This window comes from Phoenix dactylifera, chromosome 6 (genome assembly GCF_051530095.1).
Source record: "Phoenix dactylifera cultivar Ajwa chromosome 6, Ajwa_hap1_PhDact_Kaust_v1.1, whole genome shotgun sequence".
Classification (NCBI taxonomy): domain Eukaryota; kingdom Viridiplantae; phylum Streptophyta; class Magnoliopsida; order Arecales; family Arecaceae; genus Phoenix; species Phoenix dactylifera.
Window position 1 is genome coordinate 31,850,815 of NC_143195.1, and position 23,646 is coordinate 31,874,460.

Below are 23,646 nucleotides of genomic sequence, written 5' to 3' on the forward strand. Positions count from 1 at the left end.
CAAGGCAACCACCCAATCGACTGCCCCATTAGCTTCTTTGAATACATGTTTGGCCTGGACGGCCACCCCAACCCCACACATCATCCCTATATCCTGAACCAAGGGATGGTCTGTGCCCTCACCCCTCAGCCCCTCCTGGATCCAACTAATAACTGTGGCCGAGTCGCCCTCTAAAACAATCGAGCCTGCCTGCAATACCTGCCTCGAGATTTTCTTCTCTTCCTTCGTCAATCTCTACCGCTACTTTTAGAATAAAGCCCGTCATATGAGAGGGACACCCCGTATGGGCCCTGCTCCTTGGAGTTTAAATCCATGTAGAGTTTTATTTATTTTTCTTTTATTGCGGACGAATACGAGTTGTACGTACTGCAAACTTTCTTCTTGCTTTCATTTTTGTGACAGCCATTTTTTTAACATTGTGTCCTCCTCCTTGCTTTCATTTTTAAACTTTGGCATCGTTAGTTTCATTCTATCATTGCATCCTCCCAAAGTAGAAATATCTATGCTCGTGCAGTGTCGTAAGAATGGAGCAATAACTTTATACGCAGGCTTTTCAAAAGCATCAGCTCCACACCCTTTCAATGACACATGGCCCAGTGGAAGGATGGTATTAGACCTGTTCATGGACTGGGATTGGATCGAGCTTTGCCTAAAGATCAACACACTTGGTCTAAACCTGGCTCAGCCTTTAAGCTACTTTCTAGACCCGAACCCGACTCTTTTACTAGGGTTTCGGATTTTATGTCCATTTTTATTTTATTTCTAATTAAAACTAAAAAAAATAAAATACTAAATATAAATAAATTAAATATCGCCAACATGTCTATTATCCTATTAAGTCTGCATATTAACAATGTATAATGTATTGCTCCATTCTTATGATACCGTACTGGCATAGATATTTCTATTTGGCGAGGATACAATGTTAGAACGAAACTAACAATGCCAAATTAGAAAGAAGACGAAAGCAAGGAGAAGGATGCAATCTTAAAAAAAATGGCTGCTGCAAAAATGAAGGCAAGAAGAAAGTTTGCAGTAAGTACAACTTGTATTCGTCCACAATAAAAGAAAAATCAATAGAACTCTACATAGAATTAAAATTTAATGTTACAATGACAAATTACTGAGTAAGTCCTGGTTTTTTAAGTTCGAAAACACTAAGGAGCAGGGCCCTTAGGGGGTGACCCTCTCACATGACGGGGTTTATTCTAAAAGTAGGGGTGGAGATTGAGGACGGAAGAGAAGGGGATCCTTCAAGTTGCGGTCTTTGGTCCCACAAATGCAAAAGAGATCTGAACTTTCTTCCATAGAACGTCGGTAGGTCATCACCATTTCAAAATGGGTCCTCATATATCACACCAACTTTTGTGAATTACCTCAATCCCCTTATGCCCTGTCACAAGATGAACTATTTGTATGCACACAATAGGCAGTCCCTATCATTAATTAAAATGATTTCCATTCGCTGTTCGAAATAGCTCGGAAGGAGGATGAATGGATAATCTAGTGCAAGATGTTATTAGTTAGCAAGATTTGTAGCATATATACTTAATATTGATTATGCGTTATTTTGGGTTGAGTTGGTATTGGTGTGCATGGATCCAAATACTTTCGAATTATCAAGTTGACTAGACAATGTCATAATCAAGTTCTTGGGTCAAAATTGCCGACAAACCTATCGATCGGAAGTATATTTGGATTGCATCCACATTAGAATCTAGTCCACTAACAGGTTAATATGTAGGGACACAGCACAACATCTTGTTGGCTTAATCATACATAAAGCCAGCCAGTGGTACCATGAGAAGATAAGGCGATCCCACCACTTATTTTCCCATGAGAAGAGAGAGAACATGAACTCCAGGCTCTCATCACCAGAAACCTCCTTCAATTCACTCTAAGATGGCCACTTTGAACTGCCGATTTCACCCCGCAAGCTGCACCAAGTCGCCGAGAGCCAACGCCGCCTCCACCATCTCGTGTTCAATGCAACCTTCCCAAAACAACATCAAGGTACCCACCTCCCTCTATTCTGGTTTAAAGACTGGTTCCGAATGATGGAAACTGGAGCAAAGACCCTGTCATATTGAGGACTAAGGTGTTGTTTGGTATTCTCTTCTGTTGTTTATGGGGATTTCGATGTTAAATGGGAAGAGGTGGTGATCAACGGTGCAACCAAAGACATAGGAAAGGCCGCCATCGTTGCAGTGACCAGAGCCAGGGGAATGGAGGTGGCTGGTGCCATAGATACTAATTTAGTAGGACAAGATGCTGGAAAGGTTCTCTAGTTCCTCTTTTCTTTCACCAACTTGTTTTTCATTTGAATGTTTACTCACTTTCTGATGATACTTTTCCGAGTGTGTTCAGATATGTGGCATGGAAGAAGCTTTGGAGATTCCTATACTTAATGATCTCACCATGGTTTTGGGTTCCATAGCACAGGTATTGGCGTCACATTATCTCAATTTATTACTTTTCTTGGCTCATGATTTTGTTTGCATCTTCTGATAGTTTGTTCTCTTTACCAGTCCAAAGCAACCGGTGTGGTTGTTGAATTGACCGACCCTTCAACTGTCTATGATAATGTTAAACAGGTGAGCTATTAAGTTTGAAATGTTCCAGTCTTTTCGGGGCATCCGAGAAAATGGGAACGATACAGAGTAGATTAACATGGTCTCTGCAGTAGGATGGCATGAACAAGTTTGAAAATTAAAAAGAAAATTGTTAGTTTACTTAAATTTGACTAGCATATATCAATAAACCATTAGGATCATTGATTCAAAGGTCTCAATGAAGAGTAATGCAGATAAAATTGCTTTGAGTTATCACAAGTCTTTATTTTGAATTTAGACTAGGTGTTACATTTGCCAGTACAATCCACATATTCTACTTATGTCTTGGTTTTTTCTCTTGATCTATGTTCTTGCAAATATATGCATATCAAATAAACCCTTAAGTCAAAAAAAAAAGTTACAAAAACAAAATTAAACAAGGGCAATAAGGCAATCTAAATAATCCAATCAGGGAGAATGAAGATTTTTTTCAATCTGCTCAACTTGAATCTCTCAAAAAAAATTAGAAGAAGATAAAGAAATCTCGAAAGTAGGATTTTAAGTCCTCTTTTCTTTCATTAATCCTTCACACATCTTAAACTGAGGTACATAGAACTTATTTATAATAATAGTGAGGTCCCTCTTTCACAATTTGGGTTAGATTCCTCTCCTACTTCGAATAAAACTACATATCCTAAAATAAATATAATTAATAAAAATATTTTATTTTTTTAAGAGGTAGATCTCAACTTTTATATTAACTCTGCCTTTTGTCGCTCTGTCTGATTCTTTTTAGATAAAGAGCTACGTTCGGTTAAAGTTTTATCCAAAAAGAAAAATTTTGATTTGATCAGTCTATTTCAGGCCTAAAGGATGAAATTTTGGTCCGATTCAGTCTCCTAAAAAGTTGGCCCAAAGTTGTATATTTCGAAAAGATACCCACTTTAAAAAAAAAGATTATCTCAATCAGACATTGTATGAATAAGTTATGGCCTCCAGAAGTTTGGCATGAGACTTAGCTTTTCGATATGGTAGATATCACTTCTGAACCCTGTCCAACCCTACTCGTAATGGCCAAAGTATTCTACATCGAGTCTAGTGTTCCTTTTGAATATCTGTAGTGGTCAAAATATTCCATATCGAGTTTGGTGATTCTATTAGATACTCGTAGTGGAGACATTAATCCATATCGAGTTTGGCGATTCTCCTGAATTACTAAAAAGTTCACAAGTTCAACTTAACAAGAAACAAAACTCGCTCGTCGGTGATAAAATGGTTTTATATGCATCACCCAAAGAACTCCTAAACCCCAACTGTCAAATATCAGTCAATACAAACTCTGGAATTCTTACTTTACGATGAAACAACAAAAATATCAGAATCTTTCTTGATATGAGACAAACCTCAAGTCTACTCTCCCAGCAAAGATTTAAAGTGTATAAACTCTTTATTGCACAGGAAAACAACTAAAACATTTTTTTCACATAACCAAGATTCTTGTTCCTATTCTCAAGTTTATTAACCGAGGTTAGCAATCAAACGAGTCCAAACCTAAAAACAAAAATTCTGAAGAAGCCTGAAGTCAGCTACGAAACAAGCACTTGCATGCTTTGAACAAAAGGTATATGCGTCAAGTTATGATCCTCAAAATGTAGCTCACTCATTTTATCTGAAAACTCGCTTCCTACACCATGAATGCTCCATATCACATAGTAAATAAGTTGCATTGCATACTACTATGATAGGAATCTTTTCCTCATTTATGTTTAATAAGAAAAAAAGGGGTTCAGTTTTGCAGTTTTCCCAAGTGAATGATTTTGACAAGGCAGTCGTCATAGTCACTGTAAAAAATCACAGGTCACATCTACTTCTTCCAGTAACCACCCTGTTAAACTCGCAGGCAGCAGCTTTTGGCTTGAGGAGTGTTGTCTATGTGCCCAAGCTTCAGTTAGATACAGTGTCTGCACTGTCTGCCTTCTGTGAGAAGGCCAGCATGGTGAGGCTGTCTGATATGCTGATTTACTTGCATTTTTCTTCCCCAAAAATTTGCCCTCCCAAAATCAATTGTCTGGTTCTTCAGATCAAATTAAAATAGATTGTTATAAGCCCTATCTGTACTTTCATATCTTCATTAGGGTTGTCTTGTTGCCCCCACACTTTCCATTGGCTCTGTGCTCCTCCAACAAGCTGCAATTCAAGCGGCATTCCACTACAACAATGTCGAAATAGTGGAATCAAGGCCGGATCCATCGGTAAGCCAAATTTCATCAAACTGAAGAAGTTGAATATTTAACTACATGATGCATCCAACTTCAATTCTCACAGTAGAATATAAGCAACCCAAATGATTTGCTTTTTTCCTTTTTCTGATAGAAAAATAATGATTTGCATATCTTTTCTCGACAAGCATGCAAGCGCCAGCCAATTTTGCATTACCTAACAACATAACAAAATCTGCAGCTCTCTTATGCTCGACCATTATATTAAAAAGTTAACAGGAATCTTGGTGTCAAATTGTGTTCATCTTCCACCCTCTTGATAATGATTTTCTAGTCATTCATGCAGCACTGGCCCTTCAAATTCTTTCCAGATTGGGACCCTGACAAGATCTCCATTTGTTATTTGCTCCTACTTTGCAGGAACTCCCATCAACTGATGCAACCCAAATTGCCAACAATCTATCAGACCTCGGTCAGAGGTACAACAGAGAGGATATTTCTACAGACATCCCAGTAAGTGTAGAGAACTCTTGCAACTTTATCTTCATACCAAAGAATATGATATGTGATCAAAAGTATAAAGGACTGGCATTTTTCTTTCTCCAGTATGCCCCTTTAGTTATAACAGAAAACATGAAAAAAAAAAAAATCCAACCTCAGATATACGTTCCTCACTAATCTTAGAAAATTCTAATTCTTCGCCGGAAAGAGTAGGCAGTTGTTACAAGCAAGTTGGTAGCTTGCAGTGTACTGCAATTCCCTTAACCTTTGGACCAGAGTCTGACAGAAATCCTGCAGGCAGCCATCCAAACTTGTTTTTCTGGAAAGTAACATCTAAATACAACCTGAGGAAGTGAACTTCAAAACTCCAGAAATAAGTTGCATCCTAAGTCTCTTTGTTGGGCGATCAAAACCCTTCTTTAAAACAGGCTCTGCACATTTTTCTTCATATCCCTTTAAACCTTTCTTATTCCTCCTTTTTTCCTGGTTGAAGTCCTCCAGGAGTCTTGCATCACATAAAATGCCTTGCATTCAGAGGACATATTACAACAAAGAAAGCAAGCCTTCATGCTCCCAATCATGCAGACAAAAACAATTAGTTGGAACCGAGCCAAGAATAATAATAAATCATTAAAATATATAGCATTAGTACAATAGATTATCTTTCTTCATTACAAAGACCTTGCTAGTGATATGTTACATCACACATTCATATCAACTGAAATAAAGAGGTTCCATGTCATGCCTGGACTTGTTTTTACAATTTTTGATGGTGCTGGTGGCTTGACGAATGAAATTACCATTGTGTTTGCCAAGGCAAGGGGTCAGGTTGTAGGTGAAGATGGAGTCCGTGTACACAGTTTGGTCCTTCCAGGTCTTCCTTCCAGTACAACAGTTAACTTCTCAGGTCCAGGAGAGGTATACTTGTATTACCGATGGAATATTTACCGCTTGATACGTAAAAGCGCTCTCAGGAAAATAATACTGCCAGGTTTACTCCCTGCGACATGATATAACAAATGTTCAGTGCCTTATGCCAGGCCTAATCGTGGCCATTCGGAAGGTGGTGCGCCTGAAGGTAACCAGCATTTCAAAGTTTTGCTCAATTTGCATGAGAGTAGGCATTTCGAACCTCTAACTGGAAACCTCCTATGCAGAACCTGATTTATGGCTTGGAGAAATTCTTGTAGCAATTGATTTTGCTTTCAAATTTGAGGGAAGATCAAGGAATTCCTGCCAGTTCATGTCCCTGTCAGAGTGGAAACTGATTTATCCACTGGCCAAGGCACCGGGCAAACTCGAAAAAAAATGACTTCAAATTCCATGCAATGATCTATGCATAACAACTTCCAACATATGTTCGAATGATAATACCATCACTCATAATAATAAAATGGTTCAGTTCTTACAGGCCAAAATGACAAAACTTGCACACAATTTGACTCGAGTTTCTTTGAAGAAATTACCTTTTTTAAGGGAGAATTGGAAAGAGGAGTTTTTATTTGTAGATTTATAAGACAAGCTAGTCACAATAGCCAGTATGCCACGATTGGGCTGTTAGACTGGTGTTTGTATGTCTCAATTTCATTCGCTTAATGAAGTCAAGGGGTGGGTCCACATCCCATCCATAGAAGGCTGAGCTTACAACATCATCGATTCCATTTCCATGTTCTACTAATAGCAATACTTTAAATAATCAAGGACTATCAAGTGTAAGCTCAAATATTACTTAAATATTTTACTTTTAATCATTATCTAGGAGATAACTGCTCAAATGGCTGTTCATCATATTTCCACTGAATGATAGAGTATCCCCCCCCCCAACCCCCCAACCAAAAAAAAAAGAAAAAAAAAACAAAGAAAAAGGGCAATTACTGAAGAACAGTTCAGCTAATTGAAAAAGTAATTTTTTTGAATATGATGACTAAATTGGAATCCTCTAATATGAAGAGAAAGAACAAAAAAATAACGACAGCTGGAAGAATCAGAGCTACTGCTGCCGGTGGAAAGAAGAAAAGAGATAAGGAAAAGGAGAAAAAAAAATAAAGAAGAAAAGAAGGTACGAGGAAAAACAAAAGTAGGAATGGAGAAAAGAAAAATAAGATAAAAAATTAAAGTAAAGGAGAAGGGAGGCAAAAAGTAGAGGAAGAAATGTGAATCGAAAGGGAGAAGAGTGGGAAGAGATAAAGGTAATATGAAAATAAGCAGAAAACATGCATATTAATTTAACTCCAGCTCAATCCTTTTTCATTTTATAATCATAAAATCTTCACAAAATTAATGAAAGACCATATCACATCCAATGCACACCTAAACTTCTTCAAAGATACTGGCAATTAACTTGTGAGAGGTTCTGGTCACCTAAAAAGTGAGGTAAGCTCACCAATTAAAACTCAAGCTAACTTCAACTTCGGAAGAAGATTATGACTATCTTACAAGCACATAGAAAATTATAATTAACCTAAGAGCATCTTCTTAAAGTTCTCCTGTTACCAAATGTACTAATTGAGCATATCCAGGTTTCAAATGCCTGAGAGATTAACCATAGCTATGCAGCAAAAAAGAACTTTTTTATATCAATCTAGATTTCCTTTAGTTCTGCACATACAAAGATCCAACAGTTCATTATTTTCTTTTCATAGTTAGACTTTAAGAAAAAATATTTTAACCCTTTTGAAGAATAGTGTTACCTCAAATGGAAAACTGATTACTTGAAGCTCTTACTGAGAAGTTTCAACACCATGGAAATTTCTAGATGCATTGATACCTTGAAATTTATTTGCAACTGCTCTTATCCAAGCTCTATCTTTGTCACCGTATGCATAATCTGCACTAGAAACCAACAAGACAAACCCTTCAGTCTTTTTTGTAACATTAATAGTTGGAGTGGAAGTGCTGAGCACTGGTTGTACTAGGAGAGAAAGAGTCCCCTTAGGTAGCATCCTCCCAAGCTGAGAATCTGTAGCATGCAAAATAAGAGATTATATTACGAGAAAAATACATTGCAAATATTGAACACAGGAAGGAGTCAATGGTCGATAAATATAATAGCATATGCAGCTAGAGTCATCTGACGGTTTTATAATAATAAGGGCATGTTTGGTTGGGGAGAGTTAGGCTCTGGAATGGAAATGGGAATTAGTAACTCCCATTCTAACCATTTGGTTAGAGGGGAGTCCCATTCCAATTCTGATTCCAAAGGGGAATGGAAATGCTCCAATCTCCCAAAACCCAATCCCTACTCTTTCCTAGTATTCAAATCCCATTCTAATTCCTAATCCGATTCTAGTCATGAACCAAACTTGTCAGGTAATATCGTTATTCCAACTCCCATTCCAATTCCGATTCTGATTCCGGTCACGAACCGAATGCACCCTAAATTTAGATTACAAAGAGAAACCGGCAAAAGGCCTTTTTTTACCAAATCTTTCAGGTTTTTACCAGAAAGGAACAAACAAGCATATCTAACAATGTTATTTAGTTACCTACAGATTTTCACTCACAAACTAACTTCATTGATAATGTAACAACCCAGGACCTCACCCAAAATGGTTAGCCGGAAGGTATTATTTGGGTTCCTTGATCCTGTATAAGTACCCAAGATCTACCCGGCGAATAACCGATGTGGGACTAAACACACGTCCACACGGGTCCTCACATACTCCCTCCATTCAAGCTCTGACGTCCTCGTCAGGCTAAGGATTCAAATCTAATCACAAACACCACGATTGGCCTGTGGTCAGCCCCAATGGATCCGTGCTGCAGTATCCCCTAGTCCACATAGGTTATAGGCTGGGTCCGCTCTGATACCATTTGTAACAACCCAGGACCTCACCCAAAATGGCTAGCCAGAAGGTATTATTTGGGTTCCTTGATCCTGTATAAGTACCCAAGATCTACCCGGCGAATAACCGATGTGGGACTAAACACACGTCCGCACGGGTCCTCACAGATAAAGTTCTCAATTCTTGTTTTATTGTAAGGCTTACCTTCCAAAAGAGGGCTTATGCTTTATTCAGCAGTAAACAGGATGAAATAACAAAGGACCACATAACCAACAACTAGATCGCATCCAGCTTGGATGATAAGAGTTTCTGGATCTTTGTAAGGACAGTCAGGGGCAACTATATTGTACAATCATGTACAGACACTAGAGTTATTTTGACTTCCAAATTATCAGTCTTTACTCACTAGTGAACACATGTTGAAAACTATGTAAACTGACCAAAATAAGTATATTGTTTCAGCCATAAATGACAGTCAAATTAAGGATGAGTCTACTTATCCTTCTTCACATGCACGAGTGCGTGCAAGTATGCATGCATGCATACATTTGCAGCCGCCAACAGAGCATGCACATGTGTGCATACATGCAAAAGCATGCGTGCATGCGAACACACACAAGCACAAGTTCACATAGAGGAGAGGGTTACAATACACATAAAGCTTATTTGAAAGGTTTGGACATATCTCAGAAATGACCCATATAGCCCTAATCTTTATTTAAGGTGTTCTAATCCTTCCCTGCAGAACAGAAAGCAAACAAACAATTTACCTGAATCTGGTTTTTGAGGAAAGTATAATGTGTCTTCCAGGTCATGAAACCCAGTTTGCTGAATCTGACTTTTGAACCATTCAACTATGTGAGCTTTTGAAAGATCTTCAGTCATGTTCCAGTAGCCACGTACACATAAAACATCCCCAACTGCTATAAGCTGGTGAAAAAACAATTCAGAAAAACAAGAGTTTTCTGTCAGTGATAAATTACACCATAGTTTGCACTTCGTTTTTATGACTTGCTGTTATTGTAAGATCAATTTCCCATCAATTTCATGCAGGATAAGAAGTTGTACATTATGTCAAAACTCATGAATTCTGATAATAATAAAAGTTAAGAGGTAGGCCTATGAGTTTGGTTTTCTAGGTCCAATTAATATTTGAACCCTGACCGGGATTCTTCCTGAAATGGGATGTCTCAGCTGCTGACTTGTGCAAATATGGTATTGTTGGTAAGGATGCAACTAGCGCTGGTTGACTTGGGTTACTGGCAGACCCCAAACCAACTGACCGACAAACTTCCTGTTCCCTGATCGGACAAGGAATCCAACCCAATTATAGAACTTCCATCACAAAAATAATTTGGATTATAGGCTGGTTCGTATCTTAATAGGATTTACATAACTAGCGTGTGGCCATAACACATGCCAGGTTTAGGTTGAGTTTGGTTGGGAACTTTAATATAATATTGTGGGCTAGATTTGGATGGCATCAGTCTAAAGCCCTAATTTTTTTACTAATTTGCATTGCATGGAATTTAGGATGAAATGCCTGGTCATTTAAACTGAACTGAAAATTGCTGTTAGGATGATAATTTCTCTAGATAAAAGTCATAAACATATTGGCCCAACACATACCAGCTAAGTTGGTCAGGTTTGGCTTAGTGCAGACTGTGTCAAAATAATTTTTTTCCTTAAAATCCTTTGAAGTTTTACCCTATCAATTCATTTGAGAGTCAGGGTGGATACCACAGACATTGTGTTCGTATTGCGCAGAAGAACATATGATGCCCAAGCCAAATCTTCCTTCTGAGTAACTGAAGCATTTTCAGACATGACAAATATTTGCTTATTTCCTTCTGGTAGTGATGAGCGATCCACTGGTGTTGCACTCTGCACAAGTTTCCACACATGAAGATTAAGGTCATTGTCATGCTGTTTTAGCCAAACTATTACTGTGGCAATAATAATCAACTATTGTAATGAAAAGGTTTACTCTATAAAGAAACAATTATGAATTGATTATCAGTCTGCATCACAAAAAAGACATAAGCTTGCTCTACCATTGGAGAGGTTGGCACATATACATCGAAAACCATGGTTCTGCACTAAGATGCAGAACTAATATCCATTTCGAGGAATATTTGTTCATATGTCAGAAGAAACATATAGCATACTCAATCTGGTACTGTTAAAATAGTTTAGTTATAATTGTAGCAAAATCAGATCTCATAATTTTTCAACAAAAATTTAACCTAAGTATGGCTCAGATATTCTCAGTCAAAACGTAACTTCAAAAAACACAGTGGCAATTCCAACTCTTCATAAGAAAGTTTGCTCCCAATATAATTTTATAACTAACAAAAATAAATGAAAGAATGGATGATCTGATAGCAATTCATTTAATCCCACATTTCCAATTACTCCAATCAATATTCCACAGAACACCTGACCATAACAATAGGAATTAAAGGACATGCCTAAAGCATTTTGGTCATGCATTCAAATGCATCTATCCTTTTTATCAGAACCAACCAACTCCACCGCATCCTACTGTACACTGGCAAGCATTGACAGATTTGCTTCTTCCCTCATTCTGAAGGAAACATATCTTCTCTTAAGATCAAACTTTCTAAAGCATTAAGACAAAAAAGAGAAAAGGAAAAAGAAAATGATGATGTTAGGTTTCACGAGCGTTTTCTAAGAAAGACAATGAATTAATAATTGACCTCCATAGAAAAGAAAAGACAATGAATAAATGCATGTGCATGAATAACCCTTGGCAGCGAATATGGCAGCAAACAACCTCGATGCCACTCACGCATATGATCATCCACCATGCAGTCATTCATAAGCACGCATTATCCTCCAGCGACCGAAACCCAGGTTCCATCACAACCAAACTAGCAAGAAGCAATCTATTCAAGCCAGTTGAAAAATGAAAGAAACGCAGCAAAGGTTGAAAGCTTCCTACCTTTAGAAACTTCCCGAGATACGGGAGAGCGGTGGAGAAGGCAGCCAAGCAAATACCCAGTGCCTCAGATCTCTGGAAACAGAACAAAAAAGAAAAAGTTGGTATATATGTTGGTGACAAAGAGGAAAGGTGACGGGTAGCACGTACGAGCTGAGCCGAAGTGACATTTGAGGAGGAGGAGGAGAAGAAGTGGTTGAGGAGGATGAGGGAGCCAAAACCCAGTCCGATGTATCTGGGCAGGTAGGACTCGTCCAAACCCGGTATCCCTGCGAGCATAAGACGCCACGAATTCATAAATTTGAGAGAACGAGAGTGGGGGACAGGAGAGGGGGTTTGGAGGGCTTGCCGAGAGTGAAGCGAAGGACGGAGAGGTTGAGCTGCTGCTGTTGAGAGTTGCGGTCTTGGGCTCTGACGCCGGCGAAGCGGCGGCGGTTTTGGGCTCTTCTGCTGCTGCTTCTGGGGAAGAGGGAATTCGCACCCTTGCGCCTGGGTTGGAGAAGAGGCATCGAACCGCTGAGTATCGTTCCGCATCCTCTCTCCATCTCCCGGGCGCTCTCCTCCGCGCTCTCCCCACGGGTGCTGGACTCGGCGGACACGTGGGATGCACGTGAGAGACTCGGCATGTTGATTCCCCTCCTCCAAATATATAATCGTGGGATGCCAGCTTGATGAATGAGGCCCATCGAAACCTACGGCTATGATTCATTGCATATATAGAGGAAATATGCAATTATTATAATTATTAGTAGAATTATTAGTAGGCCTAGATTAATTATTAGTAGAATGCACAACCAAGAGGAGAGAGAATAGAAATTTTTATAATTAAAAATTTTAAAAATTTATACATTAGGATTTCTTCTTTTTCAAGCTCCGAACGCACCACCCTGATGGAGACTGAACATGGGCTGGTAATGGCCTCTCTCTCTCTCTCTCCCTCCATTGTTTTTTTTTTCATTAATTTGTCCTTTTTCCTCTTTACTGATGTGCTTGACGCATGACTTTAGTTTGGTTTTACATAGCTATTTAAAAGACCTCCTGTGTTGTTTAGCTTGAAGTGCATATGGAGTGCCACATTGTTTTACATTTCCCTATCATTAATCATGCTACAAATTCTGAACTTCTGCAGCTTTTCATTTTTTATCATAGATTTCAAATTAGTGCAGCCAGATCTTTGAACTTATGAAATTAATAATTAAAATTCTAACTATGACTTCCATAAGATAGCTATGACGGAGATGGTCGCGTACTATCACATGTCGTCCGATAGTTGCTGATGTAAATAGAAGTAGCTGATGTGGAAGATATCGGTGCTATCTTTCCCACTGCATCCATCAGTGTTCTCGCCTCCACCTGCAATTTATTCTATGATGTAGTCATTTGTTTACTCTCCACTGTCATCATCACCGCCACCACCACCACCACTATCCCTATCCTTGCTACCACCTCCTCCACCTCCACCACTCCATCTTTACTACGACTCTCTATCCCGATCCCGGTAACCTCCATTGCCCCCGCCAAATTGCCACCTTCACTCATCTCCTATATAACATCTCAAGCTTTACGGCCTCCACCACCTCATTCTTCACCTCCGCCATCTAATTCACAGCCACTAGCTCCAGTGTTCTCACCACCTCCACCACCTAATTCACCTCCCCCTCTACCTCCATGCATTGAGCCACCACCTCCATATCACTTCTTCATTGCCACCAACAAGGGTATACTATGCTTCTCCATCACCTCTCTTCCTCACCACCCTCGTCATCATGTCTTCACCACCACCAGTCCGCTATAAGCCTCCATCATCACCTTCACCTCTACCACCTTTACACCCTTGCCATTATGTATCACTACCACCACCCTCTCCTTGGCCACTTTTGCCTTATTTCACTAATATTACTCACTGCCCCAACCTATGCCTTCACCTCCACCACCTTCAACACCATGTGAAACTCCACTACCACCACCTCCCAAACCCTGTGAACCCCAACACCCTCCCTGATCGTCCTCTTCGTCTCCTTCCCATTCCTACTTCTTTACATTTTCTTACAGCTAATCTGCACCTCTTCTTGCAGTTTTGTTACAAATTATCATTTTTCTGTTCACTTAATTCCATTTACTTAATGAAATCACGGTGATTATTTAAAATTTCCTCCTTTTCAAAAAAAAAGGAAGAATAAAAAACAATTGCTGCCATCCTCAGGTTATTTACATCATCAGAAGGCATATCATCGCTAAGGTACATATTTTCTACACTATCAAATTCTATGACAATTTTCAACATCCCCTTTATTATGGTAACCCCGGCTGTTGTAACATTTGCACAGCTTGCAACAGCAATAGTTGTAATGGTAAAGCTTGCATCATAAAAGCCATTCTTTAAGCAAAAAAAAAAAAAAAAAAACTAAACCACCTCTATAACAAAATGCCCAAGCCACACTAGGCCCTACTTGACACCCACCTACTCCTTGTCTGCTGCACCAATCCCTAGCTGCCAATCAGGGCCAAGTAGCTGAGTGGGTGGTGCAGCACGCATGCAGGAGCAGCAGTGCTCTTATACAGGACTAGTTATTATTTCATCAATCCATCATAGCAGAAATCAAATCATATCAACCAATCAAATTTGTTGAATAATTAGTTATGATCATATAACATATAGATAATATCGCATAGAATATTGATCTATCTGATATTCTACTATACTAAATAATACTATATCATATTATATTATTAAATTTATATTATATTATATCAATCAATTTATTTATAAATAAATTCTATATTTTAAAATAAGTTGAAAATTATTTTAATCTAATTTTATTTAAACAAATTTAATATGTTATTATTAATTAATTCAATATATTATTCTTAATATGTTATATAATTACAATATTATTATATAAGATACTTATATAATAACTAATATATTTATTTATTATAGTTATAATCATCATATTATTATTTTTTATTATTAATAATATACATATATGTATTTACACTTAGAATTGAGTTAATTTACTACTGAATAATAAATATTTTAATATTGATAAGTACTTTGAATCTATATATTGACCAATTTGTTGGTGAATTTGGACTTACAATTGCAAATTGCATGATCATGGTTGTTGAAAGAGCTCTTGGATTTTCCTCACCAACGGATTTATAAATATATTGATTATAATCCACTACCAATCCATAAGTTAGATGATAAATGCTAGATCACCAAAAAAATAAATTTCAGAATTATTTAGGATAAAATTGATTGGTAACACCATCCCACGACATTTCTATGGTACACAGATGGTGTAGAAACGGATTATGTTTCAAACACAGAATCATGCATCTAGATAAGTGTATAAACTAGAACCACAGAATGATATAATTAATAATTTCGTGCTTTCATTGTGAGCAATAAGAAAAAAATAATGAAAAAAATATACAGATTTACTGAAAAAAAACTCAGGTCAAGTCAGAAAATGATATGAACTGCTGAATAGAAGCGTGACAGAATTGTCTGGAAGAGGGTATAGGAGCATGATTTTAAATAAAGTGCAGCAACGTATGTCGAAGATTTTGGTTTAGGCTAGATACATCTAGTTAATTCACCTGCAATAACACGAGCAAGAAGCAATTTCACCTAATACTGGACTCTGCACAATAAAAGCAGCACCAACAAAAAGAACCAGTAGTTCTGTAATAAACAGCTCCCTTCATGATGACAGTGTTCTTTTGGTTGAACAAATTCTTCTAACGGCGTTGAAAATCTAAGAATGACACTTATGAATTTCAGATGCATGGAAATCATTGCAGTAACAGCAATCAAATGTCGAAACCTCAACATTGATTCCTGAATTCTCAGCTAAGAGCATAAGCTTACACGGATCAGAGGATGTAGGGGAGAAACGCCAATTGAAAAAGATCTCTTCAACCTAAACCATATCTGTTAATTGTAAAGAGTAGTCATGCCCAGAGGCAGACATACTAGCTCTTGCTTCCACTTCTTCCGGTAGTAACGATAAAACATCATTTCGGTACGCTATTGACTCTTCTGAACTTTAGGCCTGACAGGTCTTGCTGGCTTGATAATATAACCCATTAGTATAAACACAATGGGAACAATGGTGCCAACAAAATACACACTTTGGTAGGAGGCCAGTGTTTCCTTGAAGCTCAGTACCTTCAACACAGAAAACAACAGTAATGAATATCAGGAAATATCGGGTACATATATTAAGAATCCCAAGCAAAATAGCAGAACTTCCAACCATTCAATCAGAAGCCAGGATGCCCTGGTTTCTGATGCTGTATTAGCTATGGAGAAAAAAGAAAAAAGGGAAAAAACAACATACATAGAGCAGAATGAAAAAATTGAATCCCTACATTACTCCTATATTGCTCATATCTCACTCTTCCACCCCCTTCCCTGCGGGCAACCACACTCATGAGCAATGATTTTAACCAGCCCAGGAAGGTGATGAGTTTAAATTGTAAAAAAAAAATGTATAGATATTAAACAACCAAGAAAACACAATGAAATGTCGAAAAGAAATCTAAAGGCACTTTAAAAATTGACTTGCATATAGGACTTGAAAAAGAAGGGTCGGATAGAAGCTAACCTGGAAACCAATGCAGGAATAGTTCAGAACAAGCAGCGTATATGCAAAATTGATAAATGTTAGCATCTTCCTAAATATTGCATTTTTCGGGGAAACAGCCTGCTGCCATCTGTATATAACTGCTCAGACACAAGGAAGGCAAGAAGAAAAATATCAGGAAAAAGAATCTCAGTTAAGCCTCTTTATGGATTAAACTGTAAGGGAAGAATGACTGGCAAAAAATATCTCTATGAAAGTGCAATTAAACTGCAAAAAAATACCTCGTGAACCAGCAATCATCAAAGCTGATTGCACAAAGAATATGATGTATCCAGGATATAATCCCTGTAGTTAGATGGAGTAACAGAAGAAAATATGAGATATATTAAGCAATGTCAAGATAAATGGAAGAAAAATTGATCTCCAACAACTACAGCTATAAAACCACATAACAATAGAAAATTGTCTATGCAAAACCAAAAGAAAATTCTTTTCCCTTAATATCTCCTCAAAATGGTTGCAGAAAAATTCAAGATCAGTTATGGGGGCAGTCTAGCACTTAAAATCAGGATTAGACTGACAAAAACAAAATTATAATAGCATGATCAGTACTATCGGACCTATAAGATTTATATATCCAAACTTGCAAGAATACCTGATAACCAAGAATTACAAATTTAAGTCTAGCATGACCTGTGATTCCATAAATTTTCCTATTATTTAACATCAATACATCATAACGTGAAAAGTTAACAATGCCTAATAATTAAGAGTTGAAACAGCAAATCTTTAACCATGTAAAAAACCAAGAAAAATACCACTGGTTCTCTCATATCCTGCTTCTCGCAGACAAGCTTACCAGAAACTAAATTACAAATTTTTAAGTTTTACCTCAAATCTAGCTAAAAGATACACTGGCAGCAACCTGCTAGAATTTTATATTCCATAGACTACATTAGGATATTTATTAGGTGAAAAAGAGAGTGTAATGCTCACATGCCAAACAGCACTAACAGTCTGCGTAGCCAGCAACTGAAAGAATCCAGGTTTCTTCCCTTTCTGAATAAGCCTTTCATAAACATCTAAAACAACATTAGACCTTGAATTAGATGGGCAGTAATCCTGAATTACAAAAAGAAAAAATTCCTAAAGAGATATTAATTGTTTAGTACAAGCTCATAGTAATTGCACAATTTGCTTCCCATTTCTACAAATTAAATGAAAACCAGCATTGATTGCTGCACCATATGAGCCAGCAGTCTGCAGCAACATTGTCTCTGCACCCGCCATGCACCAAAATAGACCAATGTATAGAGACCAAATAAATGCCTAGATCTATCAGGTGTACACTGCACAAGTTTTTCAATGCTATGATCAAAATTCAAAAGTTTCTGACTTTTGAGGACATTATTTAACAGCTCCTTCAGCAGCCACTTGTAGAATATATGAATGATGAGGTAGTAGTAATGCTACTGCCGCAAAACAATGTTCTTTCAGAAAATACAGAATTAAATACATAACCTTTGTTCCAATTCAAAATGCATGATAATAAACCATTGTCCATGTCAGCATGCAACAAATACATTAGAATGTGAACAGCCACTGCAACATGCAGGCACACGTGATTGAAGAAGCAAATACTACACATACAAGCACACACTATGCCAAAAATCACATCCATGCCCATACTTGCATTTATTAGCCCACAGGAGCCCCGAAATCTGGCTTTCTTTGCATTATATTTCAACACATACACTTCAGCAACATAGCTTAAAATAGTCCAAGACTGAAATAAGCAAATGCATATATTGAAGCAAGATAAATGTTGAAACTCACAGTAGCGTAACCAAGTGCTGACTTGGATGTTCCACACAATCGGCAACTGCACCGCACTGGTTGCTAATTCAACACCAAGAATGTCAACATTTTTTGCATGTTCCCACTGTGGTTTAGGAGGAGATGAATCTGACCACCCACTGAAACCCAGACCAGAAATGATGACTGAAGCTTCTGATATAGACCAAATAAAATAATACTTCCAACGAGCAGTAAAGCCAGACATGTATTGGTAGTGCAGCCGTTTCCAGAATCCCCATTCATAATATATGGGCTCATTAAACCGGGAAAGTGGATAATGTGGTACCAAATATAAGTAAATTCCCATACATGTGGCAGCTTGAATTAGAGCACGTAAGGTAGCAACATAAGGCGATGGTGATGGTCTGTCTTCAGAATGAGCCCATATCTAAACAAGCAAAAAGTGGGGAAATGATCGAATGATGAATCAGCAGGGCACAAATTAGAAAAGAATCTACCACTTGATCTCATAAGGAAAAACAACATGTCACACCTACCCCTTTCTTTTCTGTCCAGTCAAGATAATCCTTCATCTCGTATACTGGTCCTGCAAAGTGACTGCCACAGCAGACGCAGTAACCAAAATATTCAATTATAGAGGGACAATGGATCAATCGGTTTTTCTTTTGTGCCTCACGCAAACCTTCTTCTCTCAGTAGCCCATCATTGTAGTTTATTGCACATGAAATGACTTTCAGTGTTAAGACCATTAGAGCTCCTAAACAATGTATAAATAAAAGACAAAGTTACTATTGAGCTTGACACAGATAAAAATGATAAGAACTCAGCCAACACAGCCATCAGCAAGCCTGGTATTAATGACAAATTATAATTTGAAATACTAATTTCGATCTATCAATCTTGTCACAAAACCAGAATGAGAGAATGATGCCTCCAAATTTTAGCAGTTGGATGGTACATGCAATAGATGCAATTCAATGTATGTGAGCTACACCAATGTCATCCAATGATAATCAGAAGCGAGAATCATGTTACTTTAGCCATGTTTACTAGATCCTTTTTTACTATAACCATGTCAAACCATGTGCACTCTCATGTTTGCAGATGGCAAAGTCATAAAGCCATAAACATATATCTTGATGAATTTTTTTGAGCTTTGACCAATTCTCACTAGTAGGAGCCAAAAAGAGAAATAATTACAAGTTGAGGACTGAAATAACAAAGAAAGCTTTCTATGTCCTAAGGATTGGGGATTGGTCTGCCTTCTTTCTATAGTCGAGAAGTAGGAGCTTCCTCTCAAGCAAAGACTAAATAGGAGCCAAAGAAACAACCAAATACAAGATGATAGCAGCTCAGGCAGCTTCAGCTTTTATGGTCAGGAAAGAATCTCAAGCTGTAACCTCAAAGCAAATTTTAGTAAGGATGTGATTGGCACGATGTCTTGGAATATGAAATTACAAGTGGTTCATATTGCAATTTTGACAATACCTCTAGTGCTGTAAGAAGATGTCTTGATGATGGGTATCTTCAGTTCTCATGTTTAGGTTCTAAACCCAAAATTTCTATCTTTTTGGTCCAGCAGCATTGGCATGCCAATGCAATTATCTTGGAATGGGAGATAAGGGATAGTTGTTCGCCAATTGCAACTTTACATCATCTTCAATTTTTTTGGTAAAATTCTTTTGTAATATGGATAACCAAAGGAATAATTTCAAATGCATGTGAATAGCCTCTGAATACAAATGTACTAAAAGAGTAAGATAATGTAAAGAGGAAAGAACAATGGTGGCAGGAGTAATAATGGGGAGGATAATAAAAAATGTGGAATTCAAGAAAGAAACATGAACAATTCAACAGAGAACATGCAGAGAATTTGCATCAAGGTGCTCCTACTAAAGCAATGTTACATGTTAATTTTACTGCCATTATCATCACCCAAGCCTTTTCCCATTTGAAAGAGGTTACTGACAATCACAACCTTAATTCAAGAAAGCTTCGTTCTAAGAATTTAGCAAACTTATATATTTGTTGCCAATCTCATGATTTCCACCCAAATATGATAAGGCTGTATTGAAAATTAATATTATTTTCCACATTGTTGTCTTCATAAAATTAGGTCCTAGTCGGCATGGCACGGCACAACATACATACCTGTTAGTGCTTTTTGGCATGCAAAACTTGTATAATATTGACTGCATGCCAGTACTTCTCATATTGCCATGCCAATGCATGCCAAGAAGAGTGGAACAACATGATATATGTTGTGGCATGGTTTGTTGTACCATGCCGAATCGGGACAAGCCGTACTTGGGGTGAACTGGCATTGGTTCCACCCCAAAGTTCGAGACACCAGCAAGTGAGGGGAAGAGGGAGAAGGAAAGAGAGAGAGAGAGGAAGGGAGGGAGGGAGAGGAAGGCAAGGAGAGAGAGGGTGAGGTAAGGGGAGAAGGAGAGGCTGGGAGAAGGAGAGGGAGAGGGCTTTCAAGCCCCCTCTCCTTTAGCACTGTGCAACAGGGGCCCTGTCCTCTTTTTTTTTTGAAATATTTTTAAGTGAAGTTGGCAGCAACTGCTTGCTTCACTTTAAAAAAAATCAAAAAAATCTTTATTTTGTTGTGTTTATTAAATGAAGTTGCCAACGACTATCGACTACACTTTAAAAAATTCAAAAAAGAAAAGAAAAGAGGACGGAGCCCATGTTTCATTTCAAAACAGGGCTCCGTTCCCAGTTACATCGCGTTGGAGGAGAGATGAGTCGAAAGTCCTCTCCTTCTCCCTCTCTCGGCCTCCTCTCTCCCCCTCCCTCTCCTTCTCCCTCTCCCTCCCTCCCTTCCTCTCCCTGTCCCTCTCCCTCCCTCCCTCTCTCTATCTCTTCCTCTCTTTCGTTATGCCATATTGTGCCAGCGTAAGGCCGATATGCCACCAGTATGCGATAGTTCAGTCCTTGGTGTTGTTAAAGCCAAAATGAACTATGACCTTGACCTTAATGTTAATTCTTTCCCACACTGAGCCAATCTAGGTTTACCATGCGCTGGCAACCGACTACATACATAAACAAAGAAAATGGTATTACAGTGCAAAATCTCCTCAGAAGATTTAAGGAAAACAAAAATGAAGTTTTTCATCAAGCAAACTGCTCAATGAGAAATGAGGAGTTGAATCTACATGATAGCAAAATACATGTATACTTAGTAAGCAAATGACATGTATTCACAGCCCAATTATAAATCTAACCTTGTTCATAGCAACTCATATGAATACTAAAAGAAAATAAGTGAACAACGAAGCCATAATTTCAAAAATTAGCATACCACTTAAAAATTAGTGAGCAATGGTTTTCAGCCAAATCAATAATAAACAGAAAAGGTGCACGTTCATTACCGGTTGCATCAATGCCTCCTTCCTTCCATGCATCCCCGCTCATATAGTACACGTGACTATAAAAAACACAGTATCAGCAAGATAATCAATTAACTTGCTCAAGGTATTTTGACTAGAAAGAATAGATCTTGTGGCATTGAGGAATAAGAACAAGGAAGATGATACATAACAGAAGATTGACTTCCTCAGTTATTTAATGGAGTGCTTATACTTCACTAAAAAGTATCAGTTTTAGGAGATTTTGACTTTGATCAATTTCATATAGTCTTATAGATCCCATTATTAATAAGTTTTCTGGAGAGAAAAAAAATCAGTGTGGCAAGTGAGGGATAATAACTACATGTCCTCAGATATAGATTTTTCAGCAAAAGGGGAGCTAACTAAAGCAAATTTTCCAAGAACCCAGAATTACAATTTGATGAAACTAAGAGAAAATCTTTTATAGAGAGTGAGCAAAGATTACTATTATTAACTTGCAGTTTGAAGTAACTCACTGAAGGATCTGATAATTTTTGAGAAACCTAAAAAGAATTTATTTTATGAAATAACTTAAAAACTCCACCTATTTTCCAAGAAATGTTCTTTGATTAATTCAAGTAGCCTTGAGAAAACATATTCAGAATCAAATTTTCATAAAAACCTTCAAGAGAATCAACATTAATAGTTATGGTATTTCGTATTGTAAGGCATTGTCATTATAAATTTATACGCTATACAACTCTTATCTCAACATCGTAGCATCTTCCTCAAAATTTATCATCAAAACACTTACTGTAAAATAGTGATGAATCATATTACAGTATTAATATGAACAATATCTTAATGCAATTACAAAAGATTCGACCTTTCATGCATTGCAAAAGCCGAACCAGCCTACTGTATAAACTACCGTGTCGAATTAACTAATCAACTAATCAAGCATCCAGCTGCACAAATTTGTCGGAAACTATAACCTAGATAACAAGAACAGATCCAAGAAAGGGGGAAAGTCCTATGCCAATCCATCTCCAATCCCGACTAGATCAAAAGCAAATTACCAGCCTATGAGGTAACCAAATCCGACAAAGAAAGTGAGGATCCCACAGTAGCGGCGGCACAGGAGCATGGAGCCGTATCCGGCGGACATGGGGATGAGGAAGTGGAGGTTGGAGGAGAAACCGAAGGATAGGCAGGAGAGAGCCGCCCCGGAGAGGCCGGCGTAGATATGCTTCGCTAGGGTTCCGGGGACGAGCCGCCACAAGAAGCTCACCGGGATCGTGGCCACAAAGCAGAGGAGGAAGCGGAGCACGGGAATGGAGACCCCGATCGCCGACGCCATAGACGCCATCTCGAGCTCCATCTCAAGAGACAAATTCTTCGTCTCCCTCTCTCTGATTAGATCCCAAAGTCTTTTCTTGTTTTTTTTTCCTTTTCCTTTCAAGAAGGGAACGTGGAAACGAAGAGAACGTGGAAATGGGGATAAAAGGAGCGAGGGGAGTATATTATTTTCTTGATCACGGATATGCCCTTAAAACGACCTGGTAAAGTCGGACCTGGGCTTCGTGAATCCCGCCCTTGCAATGGGCGGCACTGGATTTAACGTTTGTCGTGCCTCCGCCAGCGTGGACGCTCTCCTGGTCCCGGATTCCGGGCCGAGCCTGCGACCGGTTACATCCTAGGAAATGTCGATAGTAGATAGTTATGACGGAATTCTTGCTCATCTGACAAGATCTGCCGTATAAACTGAGAATGTAAAATAGAATATTGAGAAATAAGTAATATACACGTGTCCCTACGAGGTGTACTAATAAGATAATCGAGACAGAGGACGCTCGGATTTTTGACTGCATCTAGGTTT

The 23,646-nt window shown here is 38.2% G+C and overlaps 3 protein-coding genes and 1 non-coding gene across 19 annotated transcripts; 2 read left to right on the forward strand and 2 right to left on the reverse strand.

Moving 5' to 3' along the window:
• Positions 1-1,767: 1,767 nt before the first annotated feature.
• Positions 1,768-6,924, forward strand: CRR1 (Dihydrodipicolinate reductase, bacterial/plant). Of its 5 annotated transcripts, XM_008797162.6 has the most exons (10): positions 1,771-2,013; positions 2,157-2,279; positions 2,368-2,442; positions 2,529-2,594; positions 4,453-4,548; positions 4,688-4,804; positions 5,192-5,284; positions 6,089-6,190; positions 6,264-6,350; positions 6,430-6,924. In XM_008797162.6, exons 1-10 carry the CDS (start codon positions 1,903-1,905, stop codon positions 6,460-6,462), a joined length of 903 nt encoding a protein of 300 aa, XP_008795384.3. In that variant the 5' UTR covers positions 1,771-1,902; the 3' UTR covers positions 6,463-6,924. The 5 variants fall into 5 exon arrangements, with proteins under 5 accessions (XP_088579803.1, XP_088579805.1, XP_088579802.1 ...); XM_088723676.2 differs by having other exon boundaries at positions 1,769-2,013; positions 6,264-6,924; XM_088723677.2 differs by lacking the exon at positions 2,529-2,594 and having other exon boundaries at positions 1,768-2,013; positions 6,264-6,924.
• On the forward strand, positions 2,616-2,722 carry LOC113463000 (U6 spliceosomal RNA). The gene has a single exon (XR_003386486.3). It is a non-coding gene; the product is annotated as a U6 spliceosomal RNA (small nuclear RNA).
• On the reverse strand, positions 5,868-12,707 carry HCF208 (chaperone (DUF2930)). 12 transcript variants are annotated; one of them, XR_015988095.1, is made up of 9 exons: positions 12,369-12,707; positions 12,170-12,288; positions 12,023-12,094; positions 10,798-10,941; positions 9,828-9,987; positions 8,185-8,231; positions 7,963-8,099; positions 6,405-6,521; positions 5,868-6,272 (listed from the first exon to the last, which is right to left on the reverse strand). XR_015988095.1 is itself a non-coding variant. In XM_088723673.1 (8 exons), exons 1-7 carry the CDS (start codon positions 12,703-12,705, stop codon positions 8,064-8,066), a joined length of 915 nt encoding a protein of 304 aa, XP_088579799.1. In that variant the 5' UTR covers positions 12,706-12,707; the 3' UTR covers positions 5,868-6,521; positions 8,040-8,063. The 12 variants fall into 12 exon arrangements, 7 of the variants coding, with proteins under 7 accessions (XP_088579799.1, XP_088579800.1, XP_088579797.1 ...); XR_015988094.1 differs by having other exon boundaries at positions 5,868-6,521; XR_005511956.2 differs by having other exon boundaries at positions 5,868-6,521; positions 7,963-8,104.
• Positions 12,708-15,375: 2,668 nt separating this feature from the next.
• LOC103711140 (lysophospholipid acyltransferase 1-like) lies at positions 15,376-23,284 on the reverse strand. Its single transcript, XM_008797163.4, has 8 exons — positions 22,847-23,284; positions 21,810-21,865; positions 18,969-19,189; positions 18,451-18,859; positions 17,611-17,696; positions 16,896-16,959; positions 16,636-16,754; positions 15,376-16,196 (listed from the first exon to the last, which is right to left on the reverse strand). Exons 1-8 carry the CDS (start codon positions 23,146-23,148, stop codon positions 16,056-16,058), a joined length of 1,398 nt encoding a protein of 465 aa, XP_008795385.3. The 5' UTR covers positions 23,149-23,284; the 3' UTR covers positions 15,376-16,055.
• Between the last annotated feature and the right edge of the window lie 362 nt (positions 23,285-23,646).

Excerpts from the sequence above, each read along its gene's own strand:
- CRR1 (XM_088723676.2), top strand. The coding sequence starts at position 1,903 with ATGGCCACTTTGAACTGCCGATTTCACCCCGCAAGCTGCACCAAGTCG. Across the intron at positions 2,595-4,452 it reads TCTATGATAATGTTAAACAG|GCAGCAGCTTTTGGCTTGAG; the intron begins GTGAGCTATTAA and ends TTAAACTCGCAG. Across the intron at positions 4,805-5,191 it reads AATCAAGGCCGGATCCATCG|GAACTCCCATCAACTGATGC; the intron begins GTAAGCCAAATT and ends CCTACTTTGCAG.
- HCF208 (XM_039126635.2), bottom strand. The coding sequence starts at position 12,705 with ATGGGCCTCATTCATCAAGCTGGCATCCCACGATTATATATTTGGAGG. Across the intron at positions 12,289-12,368 it reads CGTCCTTCGCTTCACTCTCG|GGATACCGGGTTTGGACGAG; the intron begins GCAAGCCCTCCA and ends TTATGCTCGCAG. Across the intron at positions 8,232-9,827 it reads TCCTCAAAAACCAGATTCAG|ATTCTCAGCTTGGGAGGATG; the intron begins GTAAATTGTTTG and ends TGCATGCTACAG.
- LOC103711140 (XM_008797163.4), bottom strand. The coding sequence starts at position 23,148 with ATGGAGCTCGAGATGGCGTCTATGGCGTCGGCGATCGGGGTCTCCATT. Across the intron at positions 21,866-22,846 it reads TTTGGTTACCTCATAGGCTG|TCACGTGTACTATATGAGCG; the intron begins GTAATTTGCTTT and ends TGTTTTTTATAG. Across the intron at positions 19,190-21,809 it reads AGGAGGCATTGATGCAACCG|GAGCTCTAATGGTCTTAACA; the intron begins GTAATGAACGTG and ends TACATTGTTTAG.